Consider the following 22,389-nt stretch of genomic DNA (forward strand, 5'->3'; position numbering starts at 1 on the left):
TTTCCGCACGTCTATCCTACATCTGTCTTTCCTCAATTTGAATTTATGCCCTCTCAGGTGATTATTCTGAGCTAGAGGAAGAATCCCATCAGCATTGAGCATGCTCAAACCATTCAAGGCTTTATACACCTCTATCAGATCACCTCACTGGTGCCTAGTCTCCAGACACTGTAATTTGCAAAACTTAAGCCTTTCTTCGTAAGAGCACCCTTTTGTTCCATTCACTAATCTTGTTGCCCTTCTCTGTACTCGTTCCAGCAGCTCTACATCCTTCTTGAAATAAGGCCTCCAGACCTGTATACAGTACTCTAGGTGTGGCCTGACCATTGCCTTATACAAGGGAATAATCACCTCCTTATCCCTGCTGGAAAAATTCCTGTATATCATTGACAATACTCCATGAGCTACTCTTGCAGCCCGTCTGCACTGCTCAGAGAACTTCATATCTGCCTGCACAACCACCCCCAAGTCCCTTTCATTCTCTACCACTGTCAGTGTAGTACCACAGAGTTGATACGTTGCTCTGGGGTTGCTGTTTCCCATGTGTAGTACTTTACATTTGTCAATGTTAAACTTCATTTGCCACCTCTCAGCCCATCTGCTCAACCTTTCCAGATCCTGTTGCAGCAGCATAATGTCAGTAGTGTCTTTGACAACCCTGCCAACCTTTGTATCATCTGCAAACTTGGACATTAAGCTTGATATACCATCATCAATATCATTTATAAATACAGAAAACAATAATGGACCCAACACTGAGCCCTGAGGGACTCCACTAATAACATTAGTCCACGATGAGCAGTGTCTATTGATTACCACTCTCTGTCTTCTCCCCCTCAACCACCCCTTTATCCATAGCAGCAATTTGCCTCCAATGTCACACTGCTCCAATTTGTGTAGCAGACTTCCATGTGCAACAGTATCAAAAGCCTTTCTAAGATCCAAGTATATAATATCAAAGCTATTCCCTGCATCCAGTTCTTTTGTGACTGCATCATAGTATCCAATCAAATTGGTCAGGCAAGACTTCCCCTTAACAAAACCATGCTGTGTCCGAGCTATAACTGAAGTCTTGTCTAAATGATCCTGCAGTGCTTCTTTAACCAGTGCCTCCATTAATTTTCTGGAACAGAAGTTAAGCTCACAGGTCTATAATTACTTGTGTCAGCCTTTGATCCTCCTTTGTGAATTGCGGTCACATTTGCACATTTCCAGTCTATGGGTACCTCCCCCGAGTCCAAGGAAGCTCTCATAATTATGGCTAAGGGTTTGCTTACTTCCTTTGCTGCCTCCTTTAATATAACTGGATAGATCCCATCCACCCCGGGTGTCTTTCTTGTGTTTATCTTCAACAGTTTCTCCTCCACTTTACTCCCAGTTATTTCAAGATTCGGTAGCTTACTGCTAGAGTTGAATACACCTCTGCCTTTCCCCTCGCTGAATAACTCCTCATGTGTGAATGTCGATGCAAAATATTCATTTAGTTTGTTAGCTACCTGAGCAGGATCATCAACAGTTGACCCATCAATATCAAGTGGACCAATCTGATTCATCCCCTTCCTTCTAGAGTTTACATAAGTAAAGAACTCTTTGCTGTTTTTCTTTGCATCCCTTGCCAAGGATTTCTCGTAATCTGCCTTCGCCTGCCTAACCTCCTTTGTAACTTGGTTGCATATCAACTTGTATCTATCATAAGCTTCTGTGTCATGTGTTAATTTGTAAGTATCCCATGCATTTTTCTTCTCTGCCATATGCCTCATTAGTTCATCTGACATCCATTTTGGCCTAAACCTTGAACAATATTTCTTAGTTGGTATGTAAAGCCTAGTAGCTTCCAAGATACGTTCTTTGAATGCTTCCCATTTTGAATTTGCTGTTGGTAACATCATCAGTTGGTCCCACTGTATAGAATTTAAATACTGTCTCAGTCCATCGTAGTCGCCTTTACGGAAGCAATAACCCTTCCCTTTACCCCTAATGGTAGTTACCTCTTTGAGTAAATCCCACTTCAGCACACTGTGATCACTGCCACCTAGTGGTTCATTTATCTGCAGATTCTTAATGCATGAAGAATCACTGCTGATAATCAAATCAAGAGTATTACTCCCTCTAGTTGCCTCCCGAACATGCTGATGTAGAAAACAATCATCCAATAAATCCACAAAAGCCCTGCTAGTGTGTGAGTGACCAGCCCCCAAATTCCAGTCAATATCTGGGAAATTAAAATCTCCCATTATAAGACTCTCTGATTTACTGGCCCACTCTATTTCCCTGTACAGTTTCTTATTATACTCATCAGAGTCATTAGGCCTATAGCACACTCCTACTCTCAATTTTGATCTCCCAATGCTTTTGTCACACCAAACTGACTCAACACTGCACTGTCCAGCAATGTCGACTGGCTTCACTATCTTGGTTTTTATGTGTTTCTTAACTAATAGCATAACCCCTTCCCCCTTCCTATCCTGTCTATCCTTTCTGTAGACGTTGTACTCCCCAAATTGCAGTTCTGCATCCCTTATATCTGTGTGACACCACGTCTCTGATATCCCAACAATATCTGCCTGTGATGTTTTGAGCAATACCTCAAATTCATCAAATTTATTTACTAAACTCCTAGCATTGGTGTACACGCAAGTATACCTGCACCTGTTTCTATTCTTAGCTACCCTAACACAACCCATGTGTTTACTTGTACCGCAATGGCTCCCAGCAGTCTCTGAAATATCATGCATCTTGTTTTTCAGGCTTCTGCTCATTCTAATAGAAGCAGTGCAAGAATCTCTTTCACCTCTGCCAGTGGCTACTGTCAATCTATTGGTCTTTGTCTCCCCCCAAGCTAGCAGTTTTCCGACCCACCTAACACTGCCTCGATAGCATCAGCGAATATTCTTGCACCCTTTCTATTTAAGTGTATCCCATCCCTGTAGAAGCAATCTCTCCTGTTAACAAGTACAGTCCAGGCTGAAAAAAATTCTACCCCTTGAGCCTTGCACAATCTTTCCAGGGCCGAATTGATCGACAAGGCTCTCATCATATACTCCCTCCTATCGTGTCTGGGCAGAATTGCAGACACTTTCAATTTCAACCCTAATTCTCGGCTTTTGTTCAACAGTGACCTGTTACTTGTTGTCAGAGTTGAGCAACAATGTACTGGCCAATATGCCCAAACAATCATCCCTTGCGAGAAATCTTCTCAATCACAGAAAAGACGGTAATTTGCCTAATCCAACAACAATAAATTTTGACATTCCTGAGAAGTACTGTCAACTGATACTTCATGATTCAGGTGTGGATGATCCAGACAGAATTTTGGTTTTAGGTGATAAAGACGTCTTGGTTGAATTCAACAAAGATACAGTTTATGGAGATGTCACCTTTGATAAAGTTCCAAACATGTTTTACCAACTGCATATGTGGCATGCCAAGGTGGGTAACTCATATTCACCATGTATTTTCTTTTCATTACAGAAAAAGAACTTGGATACTTATAATAGAATGTTTGAAATCATGAAGCTGTTGGTTCCAAATCTGGTGCCTCAAAAGGTTTTAGTGCATTTTGAGATGGCTTGCATGAATGCAATGAGGATTGCCTTTCCACATGCTGAGGTCAAAGGGTGCTATTTCCATCTGTGTCAGAGTCTCATCAGGAAATTCAGCAATGTTGACTTGAAGACTGAATATGAAGCTGATATAAATATAAAACTCAAGCTGAAGTCTCTTGCTGCATTAACCTTTGTCCCAGACCATGATGTGAGGAGTGTCTTTGATGAGCTTGCTGCCACATTTCCAGATGAAGGTAGCTATAATGAGGTGCTCACATACTTCTTTTCCACATGCATTGAGGGTGAAGCAGGTAGAGATCCCTAGTTTCCAATAAGAATATGGAATCATCATGATGATTCCATATTTCTACAAAAGAACAGGTGCATGTATACTTGCATGTACACCAATGCTAGGAGTTTAGTAAATAAATTTGATGAATTTGAGGTATTGCTCAAAACGTCAAAGGCAGATATTGTGAGGATTTCAGGGACATGGTGTCACATAGATATAAGGAATGCAGAACTGGGATTTGGGGAGTACAATGTCTACAGAAAGGTTAGACAGGGTAGGAAGGGAGGAGGGGTTATGCTATCAGTTAAGAAATGCATAAAATCCAAGGAAGTGAAGCCAGTCGACATTGCTGGACAGTGCAGTGTCGAGTCAGTTTGGTGTGACATAAGCATTGGGAGATCAAAATTGAGAGTAGGAGTGTGCTATAGGCCTAATGACTCTGATGAGTATAATAAGAAACTGTACGGGGAAATAGAGTGGGCCAGTAAATCAGAGAGTCTTATAATGGGGGATTTTAATTTCCCAGATATTGACTGGAATTTGGGGGCTGGTCACTCACACACTAGCAAGGCTTTTGTGGATTTATTGGATGATTGTTTTCTACATCAGCATGTTCGGGAGGCAACTAGAGGGAGTAATACTCTTGATTTGATTATCAGTAGTGATTCTTCATGCATTAAGAATCTGCAGGTAAATGAACCACTAGGTGACAGTGATCACAGTGTGCTGAAGTGGGATTTACTCAAAGAGGTAACTGCCATTAGGGGTAAAGGGAAGGGTTATTGCTTTCGTAAAGGCAACTACGATAGACTGAGACAGTATTTAAATTCTATACAGTGGGACCAACTGATGATGTTACCAACAGCAAATTCAAAATGGGAAGCATTCAAAGAACTTATCTTGGAAGGTAATAGGCTTTACATACCAACTAAGAAATATTGTTCAAGGTTTAGGCCTAAGTGGATGTCAGATGAACTAATGAGACATATGGCAGAGAAGAAAAATGCATGGGATACATACAAATTAACACGTGACACAGAAGCCTATGATAGATACAAGTTGATCTGTAACCAAGTTACAAAGGAGATTCGGCAGGTGAAGGCAGATTACGAGAAATCTTTGGCAAGGGATGCAAAGAAAAACAGCAAAGAGTTCTTTACTTATGTAAACTCTAGAAGGAAGGGGATGAATCAGATTGGTCCACTTGATATCGATGGGTCAACTGTTGATGATCCTGCTCAGGTAGCTAACAAACTGAATGAATATTTTGCATCGACATTCACACATGAGGAGTTATTCAGCGAGGGGAATGCCAGAATTTGTATTCAACTCTGGCAGTAAGCTAGAGAATCTTGTAATAACTGAGAGTAAAGTGGAGGAGAAATTGTTGAAGATAAATACAAGAAAGGCACCTGGGGCAGATGGGATCTATCCAGTTATATTAAAGGAAGCAGCAAAGGAAGTAAGCAAACCCTTAACCATAATTATGAGAGCTTCCTTGGACTCGGGGGAAGTACCCATGTACTGGAGATGTGCAAATGTAACCCCAATTCACAAAGGAGGATCAAAGGGCGACACAAATAATTATAGACCTGTTAGTTTAACTTCTGTTCCTGGAAAATTAATGGAGGCACTGGTTAAAGAAGCACTACAGGATCATCTAGACAAGACTTCAGTCATAGCTCAGACACAGCATGGTTTTGTTAAGGGGAAGTCTTGCCTGACCAATTTCATTGGATACTATATTGCAGTCACAAAAGAACTGGATGCAGGGAATAACTCTGATATTATATACTTGGATCTTAGAAAGGCTTTTGATACTGTTGCACATGGAAGACTGCTGCACAAATTGGAGCAGTGTGGCATTGGAGGCAAATTGCTGTGTGTATAAAGGGGTGGTTGAGGGAGAGAAGACAGAGAGTGGTAATCAATGGACACTGCTCATCGTGGACTAATATTATTAGTGGAGTCCCTCAGGGTTCAGTATTGGGTCCATTATTGTTTTCTGTATTTATAAATGATATCGATGATGGTATATCAAGCTTAATGTCCAAGTTTGCCGACGATACGAAGGTTGGCAGAGTTGTCAAGGACACTACTGACACTATGCTACTGCAACAGGATCTGGAAAGGTTGAGCAGATGGGCTGAGAGGTGGCAAATGAAGTTTAACATTGACAAATGTAAAGTACAACATATGGGAAACAGCAACCCCAGAGCAATGTATCAACTCTGTGGTACTACACTGACAGTGATAGAGAATGAAAGGGACCTGGGGGTGGTTGTGCAGGCAGATATGAAGTTTTCTGAGCAGTGCAGATGGGCTGCAAGAGTAGCTCATGGTGTATTGTCAATGATATATAGGAATTTTTCTAGCAGGGATAAGGAGGTGATTATTCTATTGTATAAGGCAATGGTCAGACCACACCTAGAGTACTGTATACAGGTCTGGAGGCCTCATTTCAAGAAGGATGTAGAGATGCTGGAACGAGTACAGAGAAGGGAAACAAGATTAGTGAATGGAACAAAGGGGCGCTCTTACGAAGAAAGGCTTAAGTTTTGCAAATTACAGTGTCTGGAGACTAGGCACCGGCGAGGTGATCTGATAGAGGTGTATAAAGCCTTGAATGGTTTGAGCATGCTCAATGCTGATGGGATTCTTCCTCTTGCTCAGAATAATCACCTGAGAGGGCATAAATTCAAATTGAGAAAAGACAGATGTAGGATAGACGTGAGGAAATTTGCCTTTAGCCAGTGGGTGGTTGGTTGGTGATATAAACTTCCATCCCTTGTCGTGGAAGTTGATAGCCAAAATAAGTTTAAGGCTCAGCTGGACAGATATTTCGAACGAACAGAGGGGTGAAGTGGAAGTGGTTATTATTTATTTATTTATTTATTATTTTTTATTTATTTATTCATTTATTTATTTTATTTTTTTTTTTTTTGGCTGATGCTGCATAAGCTTGCTTTCTTGCATCAAATGCCTCTAGTAATGCTAATGCTAATGATGCAGATCTTGAACTACTTGGTCCTTAAACTACAAACTACTGTGAGGGATTTCACGATGCACTTAATTCCCTTTTCCACTGCAGTCATCCCAGCATGTGGGTTTTGTTTGATGGACTGAAGAGGGACTTGGCTTCCCACATATTGACACTGGCTAATTCACAGGCAGTTCCGTCTAGAGGTGAAAAAGAGAAGATATGATGCACTGCATGAATTAGTTGCCACTTTTGTGCAGGAATATGAGCAGGTAGAAGACAAGCTGAAATACTTGCAGAGATTGGCTAACTTACAGTAATGAAAATTCTGTTCAAATCCTTGACAAATAAATAAATCAGTGAAATATGTCTGAATTACTTATTTGTTGATAAAAAACCAAAAAGTGTTGACTGTTCACTTTGTAAGAAAGACAGAGAATAAATATTTTATTTTTATATATAAAACAAAAGGCTTTAGTTGCATTAAAACCAGAGCATTTTATTTCCTGTAATTTCCCTTACAAACATTTACATCCAAATATTATATTTTATATTAAAATCAAAAGTTTTATATCAAAAGTTATATTAAAATACATCATATAGAAGTAGAAATAAAATATATAAATTCAACATTTTGTTGCATTTCGAAATATGAAATAATTTGTTTTTTGTAAACTAAAAATAATGTGAGCATTCTTCCATGTGAGCAATTTATCCATGTGAGGAATTTTCCATGTGGGTATTTTTCAAGTGAACATTTATAACAGTGGGGTTTTTTCTGTGCGGAATTTTTGTGTGGCCTTTTTTTATGTGCACATTTATCTGGTCACCCTGAACCCCATGTTAGGAGCGGCTGATTCTTTTGGTACTTGCCAGAAAGATATAAAATATCTTTATAAAATATCATAATATATAAAATATATTATGCCTTACCTCCCAAACATGAAGCAAAAAAAAAGAAGGGTAATAGTGGTCAAGGCCGAAATTGGCATGTATCACCGATTATTGAACACAGGTCATAGATAAATGACAGACTACGCTTAAACCAGAAATGGAGGCATGGGCTCGAAACTTCTGGACCAAAACCCAACTTGCAGCTTTTACATAACAAGAGAACACTAAGATTAGAAATTTCCACATTAAATACAAGGCCATTAAGAACTGAATCAAGAATAGCAGAACTTGAAAATGCTCTACTCCACATATGTTAGGATGTCATCGGAATAGCAGAAGTCAAAGGAAAAAGAGAATCAATTGTAGAGAGACAAAGTGGAAATGTACTGTATTACATGAACGACATTCCAGGGGAAAATGGCATCGGCTTCCTAGTACACAGGAGATGTAAGAATTACATCGAAGAATTTAGTGGTATCTAAGACTATATAGCTGTTTTAAAACACCGTTTTAACAAAACCGCTATACTACCATTGATTCAGATTTATGCACCAACAGGCAGCCATGAAGATGATGAAATAGAGAAATTCTACAACCAAAATTTCCCCCAGGGGCTCACATCTGGTGAGTATGGGCTTGGCACACCCAGGGTCTTGGGCTGGATGTCATCATTCTTCTCTTTCTTGTTGATTCCTTTCTACTTCTCTCTCTCTCAGGGTAATAGGGAAATTTTTTTTTTTTTTTTTTTTGGCCGGTGCAGCATAGGCCTCAGGCTTCCTTGCACCATGTGGCTATTGATAATAATAATAATAATAATGATAATAAACTAAATTCAGCTATAAGCAACTTTGGAACAACCAAGACTGTTGTCATAGGAGACGTCAATGCAAAATTGGGCCAGAGATCAGCAGGGGAAGAAGATATTTCAGGGCTGTATGGAACAAGAAATGCTAGCGGTGAGAGAATGGTGCAGTTTGCATGGACAGATTCTCTTGGTGATGAACACTTACTACAAGAATAGAATAAATAGGCATCGGACATGGCTATCGCCTGATGGAAAAGCAAAAAAAAAGAAATTGATTATGTATTAGCTACTGACAAGAGCACATTCGATAATCAGGAAGTCATAAACCAATTCCAATTTAGCATTAATCATCATTTAATCCGAGCTACATTACAACTGAACACAAACCTTCTAAGAAACAAAAGATTTACTAACAGAAAAACAAATACCATCCATCTTAGTGATAACCAAGACGACTATCTTGAGTTGAATAACAGATTCACTACTCCACTTTCCTCCCTAGGTGACCTTGGAGTTCAAGAGCTGTGTGACAAGATAGATGAAACAGTGCAAGGAAAACTTAAAAAGTCAAATAATACTACCAAATTATCACAAGATATACAAGATATTAGAGATATGATCAAGAAAAGAGAAACAGATTTGTGAGTGTTAGACAGAAAATAGAATACATTGAAATGGACAAATTAGCCAAAAGAACTATAAGAAACTTTATATGCAGAAGAAATGCTGAAAGGATACAAGAGGCACTTGAGGTGCTGCACCAGGCAGAAAATGGATTCAATGCCTACAAAATGAAATTGGCATTGCTCAAACAGAAAGAAAGGCAGTTATTGAAATAGCTACGAAATTTTACAAGAAGCTGTACAGTGATTAGACCTCCAGTGTTGAGGCCGATACAAAAATTATCAGACAAAAGAAGCAAGAGCTATTGAAGTTTTATCAATAACAGAGACAGAAATATAGCATTCACTAAAGAATTTAAAAAACAATAAAAGTCCGGGTCCAGATGGCATTACAGTGGAAGTGATAAAATTTGGATATAAAGAAACACTTCCATATTTAAAACACCTTTACAATAAAATACTGCAAACAAACATCTTACCAGCAAAGTGGCTAATGTCGCACATAATACTTCTCCACAAGAAAGGCAGTAAATCAGATATTGCCAATTACTGCCCTATCAGCCTGATTTAGCAAAATTTTAAAAGTATTTATCAAAATAATTCAAGAACATATTTCCTGCTTGCTGGATGAGAATCAACCTATGGAACATTCTGGATTCAGAAAAGGCTTTTTCAGTGAATGACCACCTACACACTTTAAATCAAATAATAGAAAAGTACTAGGAATACAACATGATACTTTACCTGGCCTTCATCGATTACACCGAAGCTTTTGACTCCATGAACCGCAGAGTACTCATCGAGGCCCTACAGCAACAGGGTATCCCAACAGAATATATCACCTACTACAGCAAATCTATAAGGACAGCTCAGCTCAAATAAAATTGTATAGATTGGGAGAGAATTTCGAGATCAAAAGAGGAGTTAAACAAGGCAACCCAATCTCACCGAAACTATTTACAGCTACACTAGAGTATATTTTCAGAAATTTAAACTGGGAAAACAGAGGAATTAATATCTTGGGAAAGAAACTAAGCCATCTAAGATTTGCATTTTTGTTCTCAGAAGATGCAAAGGAATTGCAAGAAATTCTAGATGAATTAAGGAAGGAAAGTGCAACTGCTGGCTTAGATATCAATCTTGAAAAGACAAATTACAAACAGTATCCCATTATAAATCTCTATGACATACCTCTCGCTATTTGTTAATCAGTTCATGTATCTGGGGCAAATTCTATCTTTTCACGATCGCCAGACACGTTAGACCAATATGAGGTTGAAAAATGGCTGGAAAAAATACTGGATGCTTGGGGACTATATGAAAGGAGAATTGCCGGTTTGTCTAAAAAGAAAGCTCTTAAATACATGTATAAATCCTATACTTACCAACGGGGCACAAACCTGGTCCCTTACTAAGGTGCAAGAAAAGAAAATTACAAGTAGGACAAAGAGCAATGGAAAGAAGCATGTTGGGTTTGTCATGCAAAGATAGAGTTAGAAATGAGGAATTGCCTAAAAGAACTGGTATATAGGACATTATGGGCAGGTCATTATGAGAAAAGAAAATAATAGATGGAGTAAAGCTGTGACTGAATGGATACCACTGGAAGGACATAGAAACGGAGGTTGACAAAAAAGATGTGCGACGAGTTGAAGGAGTTTGAAGGAGGAAACTGGCCAACCATGACGTGGTACAGAAAAAGATGGAAGATTTTGGGAGAGGCCTTTGCCCAGCAATGGGACAGTAATGGCTAAGAAGAAGAAGGAAGAGCCAGACAAATTCTTACAGGGGATGGAAAGATGATGTGGACAGTGTTTTATTTTGGTTTATTTTTGCTGATGCCGTATAAGTTTGATTTCTTGCTTCATTTGCCACTAATATTACTACTGCTACTTAATAATAATAATAATAATTTCTGTCTTAATAGTTCATTCAGGCTTCTACCACCTTGTATAGAATGTGTGCTTACAGACCCAGATTATTTTGATCAGATCACCCAGATCTGCTGTCCTTCATAAACCTCTCTGCACCTCTGGGTTCTAATACCTTTAATTTACCAAAATCAGCAGAATGTTCCCCCTGATTACTCAGAAGCTCAATTGCCATACTGCTTCCCGTGTTTCTTTCCTGTGACTGCCACTTCAGTACCTAATACTAATCCTTAGGATGGTTTTGTCAATCCTATTTTTATATGTGCCAGTTTATAATCTTAAGCCACTTTTCAAGAGACTCCAGCCATCAAGAATCTACCTTCCTTCAATCTGACTTTCTGAAGTCTAGATATCTCAATAGTTCTCCAATCTGAACTGGGATCGAACCCCCTTCCAAATAGGAATGTCCTCTTAAATCTTTGCCCACATTTTGTTTAGTGAGCCACACTGGCTAAAGTGACCAGATTTTCTGTAACCCAACCTAGGACCCCTCTCTATAATTTGGCCACATTATAATGAGATATCTGATTTGAATAAAAAATGAAGATCCAAAAAATTGATAAAAAAAAAAAGTTACAAGTTTATTGTTTATTGATACTGAAAGGTGCATTTTAACTGAAAAATAATTCACATAACTGGAGAACAGCTGCTACTGTAAGCACTCGTGATGATAAGTAGGGTTTTGTCATTATCAGATCAACTGTCATGAGAATTTAGAAAATTTCATTTCATAAATATTGCATATACTTATGTTTATCTTTAAGCCTTAGTTTCTTAATAAAACCAAACTTTTTCAGAGTATCTGTGTTGAATTTATACTACTCTCTGGGAGCCATAAATGATAATTTAGGGATCCTTTAAATTATGTATGATCTCACTCAGTTACTCTTTTAAGAAACTTAGCCAAGAGTGGATAACCGAGCAAGAGCAAAGGAAGCTTACACTGTAGCACACAGGTTGCCAACAAAATTCATTATTTACTTTTGCGTTCCTTCTATTTAAATTATTCATAGTAAAACTGCATTCTTACTGTGAATAATTTATTATGTTTACTCTTCTGCAGAAGAGTAAACATAATAAATTATTCTCAGTAAGAATTCTTTTTCAAAATTCTTTCTAAGAATTTTTGAAAACTCAAAAAAAAAAAAAAAAAAAAAAGAATAGCGGATTGCTATTCTTTTTTTGAGTTTTTGCATCATATAGCAAAAGTGGTACAAATGTAATGTCTTAGCCTTCAGGACACCAGAAAAGCTCTTTGAAACCATTACTACCCCAGTCAAACTGATAAATGTGGTCATTTTACCGCTGAAGCAAAAGTGCTCTGTATCCATTGGCAGCTGTATGTTGAAGCTATGAAGTTGCATGCTGCAAAACACCTAAGAAAGCACAAAGGAACATTTTTGTCTCTAAGACCCCCCATATTATTCATACCTAAATAAAATTACATTGAAAGCCACAAATATTAGGTAACACTATTTACAACTTGGTCTAGAAATGCCTTGATAGAAGCTGAACTGAAATCAATAGGGAACAACCAAACTTTAATCCTCAACATTGTTGTTTCTTATTATATGCATAAGAGTGAATAACATTGAACAGTATTTTGCTGTAATAGTAGTAGTTTTTGGTGACAGTGTTCTGTGTCTGTCATTTCCCCTGTTAAAATAGATCTTCTTTAAACTCTTTGAACCAGCAAAAGCAATTGATTGTTGTAGTAGTATTGCCATGTGCATCTTTTAACACCTTGTGTCTGTCACTTTTCTTCAACTGTGTGTCCTCCATGACAGGATAGTGGTGCCGCCAGCTGTAAAACCAACATTTTTAATCTCATTCAAAGCTTCATTTTTGTGTATTGTTCTGTTTATATCCATAATGAATGTGGGTGGGAGGCAACTTCAAAATGAGCTTAATTAGCAGTCATGCTTGCACAGACAGAAGAAGAGTCAGCTTCTTGGTGTAGTCAATTGTGACAGTAATCTTACTAGTATATGAAACAGTATGAATGTGACATCAGAAATCAACCCCAGGGGCTCACATCTGGTGAGTATGGCTTGGCACACCCAGGGTTGCGCCTCCGTAGCCAGGTGGGAAGGAGCAGCAGTGCGTAGCACACGCTTCTTGATTAGACCGGGTTTCGAGCCCGTCACCACCAAATACGGAGGATGCGGAAAGGTCAGGGAATGACCACCGCATATCCCCGGAGCAATATGGCCTTAGTTGCTAATGCTCCTAAAAACCAAATAACAACAATAAACACCCAGGGTCCTGAGCTGGATATCATCATCATTCTTCTCTCTCTCTCTCTCTCTCTCTCTCTCTCTCTCTCTCTCTCTCTCTCTCTCTCTCTCTAACTCTCAGGGTACTTAAAATTCTTTTTTGACTGGTGCAGCATATAATAATAATTACCTAGTTGCTTGGCCTTTAGCTTTTAAGTTAATATGATCAATAAAAAACTGGGAGGCAGTTGGTGACAAAATTTCACCCGAACAGTAACCACCATGAATACAATAGCAAATCAGATAAATAAAAATTGTCTATGTTACCAGTTATAGATATTTCATTTTATTTCTTTCTTCATAAAAAAATAAAAAAGTACAATACTCATGCAGTATACCAGATATAGTTCTTTAACTTAAGTAGGTAACCATAGCAAATCACCCCCTTACTTCATTTCTGGAAAAATATTCCACATTTCTTTCCTCAAAGTATTTTTCTACATCTATGATGATTTTCCAAGCTTTCTAAGTAGTTTTACTGTAGATTATGGATTCAAGGTTTTGCTAATACATAGCTCTAAGCCTACAACTTCTGTGTAATAGTCAAAACAGAATCTTCCTGAAAGATAGACACTGGAAGTAACTAACAGTAATAGGCTAAAATCTCACTTGTTTTTTAAGCTAAACAAATTAGAACAGTATAAATAAGTGACAGTTTCTAAAGTAAGCATTTTATCTATTTAAAAAAAGAAAAATCTTACTCTTTCTTGAACAGCCCTTGTATGTTTGTGATATCCATTGTTAAAAAAACCATTCACTATTTCACTATTTACTTTACATAATGCAAATTAAAAACTTATTTGATAATTACTATGATGAATTTTGTAAGAAAGTGTATCATGTTTTGCTTCCTTTAATAATTTACAAACACTAATATATAATATGTCCATAATATTGATTTCTCTTCCTTTCACATATATTGACAGGTATCTTTTATACAGCTTTACAGTCACTTTATAAAATATGTAACATAACTTAAAAATGAGGTTATTTTAGAAATTAGTTGATCTCAGTAACAATTTAGTGTTAAAATAATTTTAATACCAAAGCTTTTTTTTATTATTGGCTTAAAAGAGTAGTATAGACTCTTAATGTGTTAAGAGGACATAACATAGTTGATTGTAATATATTAATTAAATATGAATATACTAATTAAACCACATGAATTGATATGAAGTGAATTTTACTGTGTAACAAGTACTACATTGATTATCTTAAAACTCCCACACAATATAACTATTTCAAAATTGGCAAATGTTTCTCGATTCCATATTGAATCCTGTCATCAGGTCTAATCAGGATATTCTACCTTGTAACATTAGGAACAGCCCACTGAATCTGTTTCCTGATGTGAATAGAGATTCCTACCAGAAGCAAATAACTGATTTTTTTCTGCTTTTTTGTTTCAGATGTAAGGGAGAAAGAGAAAAATGTTCTTCAGAAAGGTATGTTTCTGCAGAGTTTGGCTTCTACCATTTCACCGAACATTGTAATAATGGCAGCAGTTGCTACATTTCTTGGTCACACACTGAGTGGACATCCTCTCACTGCCCCGCGTGCCTTCACAGTTTTCACTGTGTTCTCAGCCCTCCAGTTCTCAATTGGAACACTGCCTTATGCTGTAAAAGCCATTGCTGAAGCCAAAGTTTCATTCCATAGGATGCAGGTATGTGTTTTTATTTAATTAATAGATGGCAGAGCTGCCTTTGCTCGGTAGGTTCTATGTTATATATCATTAACTATGAAAAGAGGTATTACCTCTATGATGTTCTGTGGAACACTTCAATGCTAATTCTCTCCATAGTTGTAATGAATGTAAAAATAATTTAAACAAATTTTTCTACTCTAAGACAAAACTAATGAGCCATTGCATCTGGAATCAAAGGTCCAAGAATCCTAAACCTGATCCCAAACACATCAAACCACCAACCAAAATCCATGAGTGAAAGAAGGCATTAATCTTAGCATAAAATAATATTAACAATTTTTTTTACTTTCCTTCAGCTGACACAGCTTTTTGACTAGCGTCATGATCACAGGATAGTAAAAATGCAAAGTACATGATGGAATTTATAGTAAAGAGATCATTTGTTATCTTGGTGCATGCATGTGAAAGACCAAGCATCTGAGATTGGATAGGGGCAACATATGTTAACTGAATTTTGATGTAGTTTGATTTCAAGAATTCTATCTTAGATTATTAAATAGTGCATCATAGTTAAAAAAAACCAGAATACAGTAAGTCCCCGACATACGTAAGAGATACGTTCCAGGACTTCTTACGTAAGTCAAGTTTTTCGTAACTCAGGAATGACTAATAAAATATTGCTACTATATACCTGATATGCCAAAATTATAAAAACCACATAATATCCTCAGAAGAATGAAAAAAGTTAGTTATATATTTTTAAATAAATTTTTTATATATCTATTTTTTATGTATTAGTTATATATTTTTAATTAGTTCAATTAAAAACTTTATCTGGGGGACAGTGGTGAATAAGAAATTGGCATATAACAAAAGAAAACATAAAAGGAAGGAAAAACGCATGTTATTGTATTGTGAAAACTGATATGTATTTCGTAGCCTTATTATAGTTGACTTCATTGGTGCGGATCCCTTCATCCAGGGGCATTCCCAGGGAATGTGGCACCTGAGGCAGTGCACCCTTTTCACCCTCGGAATGGCCCACCCCTGACTTCACCGCTTCTCATATTCTGCCTTTGTCCTTTATTATTGTGTTCACTGTTGACACTGACAAATCTAAATTCCGTGCAATACTTGTTAATGTTTGACCATTTTCACATATCTTATTATTTTAATTTTCTGGTCCAAATTGATCGCTTTGCTTTTCTTGGTAGATTTACTAGTACCACTGTCACTTATTCTCTTAGTCAGAACCATGATAACGGTCAAAATGAAATTTTCTGTAAAGAACTTCATGGAGCTAAGGCGGAAACACACTATTATCACCTCACGTGAGCTCACATTTTCTGGAGCACATTTCTGGAGGTCATTACCATAAAACAATAAAGACAATTTGTAGTTTCTGGTTTATTGGGCTTTTCTGTTAGTGCAATTCATTATAAATGGGTAGTACACTCGATTTTATTGCATTTGCGATAATGCTGATAGCTGGAATTCTTTGGGATTTTGCGGTATTATGGTGAAATGTGTGTCCCCTTCACTGAAATCATCAGTCATATAAAAAACATGAATAAATTTTCAGAATCTTCTCTTCATTCCTATTTTTTAAACTTCATAAACTTGTTATTCTGTATCTCATTTGTGCAATTTGTTCATGCCGTGTTAGTCGTTATTGATTGCTTTTTTTTTTTTTTTACTGCTTTAAATTTCACAATCCTTTAAAAAAAAATAAAAAATATCTGAGTGAAAAAAAAATCACATAAGTCCGAATTTGCGTAACTCGGGATTATGTAAGTCGGGGACTTGCTGTATGCTATTTAATAATCTAAAAGATAGAATACTTAATGATGATGACAATTTATTTTCTTTAGATGTCATTTCTTTATATACTAATGTGAATGTCAAATATACCCTAGACATTGTTTGAGACATGTTAAACAGTAACTCCTTTCCTATTAATCATGCCAAACTTCCTATTACGGCTATCTTCAATTTAAGCAAACTTTTAATTGAAGCCAATTATATTACTTTCCAAAATAAAGTTTACAAACAGTTTTTCAGTTTACCCATGGGGTTGAATTTGAGTGGTTTATTAGCAGAAATTTATCTTGTCTACATCGAAAAAATACATTTAACACCTTTCCTTTCGCATGTCACCTGCTATGGAAGATATCTTGATGATGTACTTTGCATCACAGATTCGGGAACCATACCAGAGATTCTGTATACCTTTAATAATATTCATTCAAGGTTAAGCTTTACTTTAGAAACTGAAGATACTGAAACAAGATTGTTAAATTTTTTAAATATTTAGGACTGTATTTTTGAAATTCCTTTTATGTGATATACTCACTTGAGTTATGAACAATATTCAGTTTAACATATATAGAAAATCCACTAATACAGGTATGTTTCTACACTAAAACAGTTACCATCCTTTTACTTATAGTCCATTATCTTAAATCAGTTTCTCAGTGTGTACAAGTATTCCACATCCGAGTCAGCCCTAAATACAGAAATACAAACATTAACTAACAGATTTCTAAATAGAGGTTATCCCCCGCCAATTATAAATAATATAAGGATACAAGCAAAAAACAGGGTACATAATAACACACCAACCAACAATAATAACATAAAAAAATATTTTATTTCCTTGGAACAATGATACAAACAGTTCGACAGACTTTTTAAAGACAGAATTCAAGATTGTATCCAAATCCACTAAGAAATTACATGCCGTTCTTAATAATCAGTCAGTACAATCTTCTTTCATGTTTCACAGAAAAGATTTAGTTTACAATATTTCTTGAAAAGACTGTGATTTCTCATACCAGGGATCTATGCATTTTGCACTACATATGAGAGTAAAACAACATTTGGTGTCTGTTCTTGCTTCCTGCACTTCCTCTTTGGAACTTGCCTTCCACGTGGTTAATGAAGGTCACACCTTTTTATTGAACAAAGCAAAAATACTTAATATCCAAATGATCACACTAAATTATTAATTGTGGAAACTCTTGAAATCAAACTACATCAAAATTCAGTTAACTTACATCCTATCCAATCTCAGATACTTGGTCTTTCACATGCATTTGTCAAGATAACAGATTATCTCTTTACTGTAAATTCCATCATGCACTTCAGTTTTACTATCCTGTGATCATGACTCTAGTTGGCTTCAGGAAAGTAGTAAAAAAAAAAAAAAAAGTATATATATATATATATACAGGGTGATTCACTGCCAGTGCGACAAACTTGCAGGAGGTGTAGGGGGGCACAAAGACGAATGAGAATCACATAGCATTGCAGGGTCTGAAATGCCTTCGTCTGCGGTAGAGGACGTTGAACGGGAGTTCGCGTGAACAGCGATCCCGCTGGAAGTCAGCATTTGCGAACCGGTTCCCGAGGCAGTAGGATGGACGAGTATTCAAATGTTGAAATGGCCGACATGCACCTCGCATATGGAGCTGCGGACTATAACGGGCGCGCCACTCTGCGCTTATACCAGGAACGTTTCCCGCACAGGTGTGCTCCTCATCATACGATTTTCGCACGTGTGCACAGAAGGTTATGTGAGACTGGTTCTTTCACGAGAGGTACCATGAATCGAGAGAGAGCCACAAGGATGCCAGACAATGAGGAGAATGTCCTATGTCTTGCAGAAGGCAATCTGAGTACGAGTACTCGAGCGATAGGCCAACGATTGGGTATTTCCCAATCCACTGTATGGAGGATACTGTCAACAAACCAAATGAGTTCATACCATCTGCAATGCGTCCAATCATTGGAGCCTGCGGATTATCCACTCTGGAGGACTTTTGCTATTTGGTTTCTTCAACAGAAACGGTTCGCAAATGCTGACTTCCAGCCGTATCGCTGTTCACGTGACCTCCCGTTCAACGTCCTCTACCGCATGATGAAGGCATTTTGGACCCTGCAATGCTATGTGATTCCGATTCGTCTTTGTGTCTCCTACACCTCCTGCAAGTTTGTCGCACTGGTAGTGAATCACGCTGTATATATATATATAATTTTTTATATTAATTTAGCAATAGTTTTTTTAAGTACAGACTTATGTCTTGTTTGTGGATTTTGTGGATTTTGGTTGGTGGTTTGATGTGTTTGTGGTTGGGTTTAGAATTCTTGGACCTTTGATTCCAGATGCATTGGACCATTAGTTTTGTCTTCGCATGGCAAGAATTCATTTAAATAATTTTTACATTCATTACAACTACAGAGAGATTTAGCATTGAAGTGTTCTACAGGTCATCATAGAGGTAATTCCTCTTTTCATAGTTAATAGTTTTTATTTAATAAATTTGGTCTTTGAAATATACTAGTAATTCAGTTAAGAGATTCAACTGATATTTATATATTGAAATTCTTGAGGACATGAAAGAAAAAAAAAGTTATATGTTATTTATTTAAAAAAAATTGTAGAATAAATTATAAAAATGAGTAAGAAAAAGCCTTAAAAAAGTTGCTTGCATAAAAATGATATCTTACAATAAAGAGAAGTGATTGTGAATTTATCAAGTTAAATTATTGTATCCATATATGTATTAATTACAAAGTAATTTAATTTCTCTCAGTGAAATGAAGAAAAATATATACATTGACATTACTAAATGCTGTTAAAAAGTTTAATAATTGCTGAAGCTGAATATGAGATGGCATTGATATCCAGAAATTCAGTTCAGATTGATTTATATAACAATATTCAAACTATTTCATGTGCAAAAATAATTTTGACAATTGTATACATTTCTGTGTCCATTTTCTGTGTTGGGAACACTTTAGTCCTTCCGATAACAGAGACTTACTTTCAGCCTTTGATGCTTGAGCTTATTTTCACATTCTGAAGGGGGAGAAAAAGATGAGCCTGCTTGATAAGGCCGTTTTACCCTAAATTGTGATAGCACTTGACACCCTGGGTGTCTGTACATCAGCTGATTGAGGAAATTTTTTTTCCCCTAATAAAATGTTTATAAAAGGTAAACTGTAAATTTTTTCTAGTGTTAAAGCTGATGGAAGTTATTGAAATACAGTTGGTAATTATGTAAGCTGTCTAAAACATGGTTCCAGATAACAACACATCACCTACATGTCTTGTATAAAATGTCTTTAATTGAACTTGATTTAACACAGTTTTTTTTCCTCTGTACTTCTGCTGATTAAAAAAAAAAACAGAATAATTCTTTCAAGTATAATATTCACAGTGTTTTACTTTTTTTTCTTTTTTTTAAAACTAAATTCTTTAATTATGTTTTTTCTTTCCTTTCCTATTTATATTTTAGAATATAATCCAAATCAGTGAAGCAAAAAACTTTTCTTCTGGAAAATTGAAAGACACTGATAGTCCATTGCATCTAACTGGTGCTACACTCAGCTGGCAAGCAGGCCGTGGAGAAACTCCTTGCCAAAAATCTGTAAAACAGCATTCCTGGAAAGCAACTAATCAAGATATTAGTAATGGCCTTTTTGATTGCAATAAAGAGAAACCACTACTTAAACTAGAAAAAGAAGCAACAGAAGCATCTCAAAATGGATACTTAGCTAATGGAAATACCAGAAGAGTAAAGAAAGGTTATGAAATAATACTAAAGGATATACACTTGCATGTTAAAAAGGTTAATATGATTTATTTACTTTACCATTTACTTGTATGTAGAAAAGCTGTGGGATTCTTAATCAGTTACTAGCCTATGACCCTTAATTTTTCCAATAAGCAAACATGAAATTGAGTTTTGTCAGTGACTAAGTTGTCCATTGCACAGTTGCATGATGAGATGAATGTAGGGATTTCTACATGGAGATTAATTTGATATTATTGAGATTATCATATGTAAAAAAGTATAGGACAGTATACTCAAAGAAGTAGAAGTATACTAAAATATATGAATGAATAAAAAGTCAATGGAAACCATACAGAATGAATGAGAAAAAAAAAAAAAAATTAATATCTAATGAAAAATAACAAATGATTAGCTAACAGCTACTTAATAGTTAAAATTGAGTATTATATGTAATTTTATCTTCATAAATTAACAGGTTTTTATTATCACATGAAAATAAATATTAAATAATTATCTTTAATTAATACTAAAAACAGAAAAAATATAAAGGGCTAATTAAGTTGGTAATTTTGAGATAGGAGGGGTATATCTGCTAAAAAAAGTTGAAACTATTAGCATTAGCATTAGTAGAGGCATATGATGCAAGAAAGCAAACTTATGCAGCATCAGCCAAAAAAAAAACAAAAAAAAAAATGCCATTTTTTTCACCCCTCTGTTCGTTCCAAGTACCTGTCCAGCTCAGCCTTAAGTTTATTTAGGCTATCAACTTCCACAACAAAGGATGGAAGTCTGTTCCACCAACCAACCACCCGCTGGCTAAAGGCAAACTTCTGTACATCTATCCTACATCTGTCTTTCCTCAGTTTGAATTTATGCCCTCTCAAATGATTATTCTGAGCAAGAGGAAGAATTCCATCAGCATTGAGCATGCTCAAATGATTCAAGGCTTTATACACCTCAATAAGATCACCTAGTCTCCAGACACTGTAATTTGCAAAATTTAAGCTTTTCTTCATAAGAGCAACCCTTTGTTCCATTCACTAATCTTGTTGCCCTTCTCTGTACTCATTCCAACAGCTCTACATCCTTCTTAAAATGAGGCCTCCAGACCTGTATACAGTACTCAAGGTGTGGCCTGACCATTGCCTTATATAAGGGGATAGTCACCTCCTTATCCCTGCTAGAAAAATTCCTGTATATCATTGACAAGACACTATGAGCTACTCTTGAAGACTGTCTGCACTATTCAGTAAACTTCATATCTGCTTGCACAATTACCCCCAAGTCCTTTTCGTTCTCTACCACTGTCAGTGTAGTACCACAGAGTTGATACGTCACTCTGGGGTTGCTGCTTCCCATACATAGTACTGTACTTTACATTTGTCAATGTTAAACTTCATTTGCCACCTCTCAGCCCATCTGCTCAACTTTTATAGATCCTGTTGCAGCAGCGTACTGCCATTATTGTCCTTAACAACCCTGCCAACCTTCGTATCTTCTGCAAACTTGACATTAAGCTTGATATACTATCATCAATATTATTTATAAATACAGAAAACAACAATGGACCCAATACTGAATCCTGAGGGACTCCACTAATAACATTAGTCCACGATGAGCAGTGTCCATTGATTACCACTCTGTCTTCTCCCACTCAACCATCCCTTTATCCATAGCAGCAATTTGCCTCCAATGCCACACTGCTCCAATTTGTGCAGCAGTCTTCCATGTGCAACAGTATCAAAAGCATTTCTAAGATCCAAATATATGATATCAAAGTTATTCCCTGCATCCAGTTCCTTTGTGACCACATCAT

General features: G+C 36.6%; 1 protein-coding gene across 1 annotated transcript in view; it reads left to right on the plus strand.

The window, feature by feature from the left end:
- The window catches only part of LOC150074939 (ATP-binding cassette sub-family C member 5-like), a gene marked incomplete at its 3' end in the record, with an annotated part of 377,014 nt that overhangs the window by 191,319 nt on the left and 163,306 nt on the right, over positions 1-22,389 (plus strand). Inside the window, 2 exon segments of the mRNA XM_090389388.1 lie at positions 14,756-15,012; positions 20,295-20,627. Coding sequence (XP_090245514.1) covers positions 14,756-15,012; positions 20,295-20,627 — 590 coding nt within the window.

Source organism: Mastigoproctus giganteus, unplaced genomic scaffold, assembly GCF_048544385.1.
Source record: "Mastigoproctus giganteus isolate SK-2022 unplaced genomic scaffold, ASM4854438v1 scaffold_15, whole genome shotgun sequence".
In the NCBI taxonomy this organism is placed as follows: Eukaryota; Metazoa; Arthropoda; class Arachnida; order Uropygi; family Thelyphonidae; genus Mastigoproctus; species Mastigoproctus giganteus.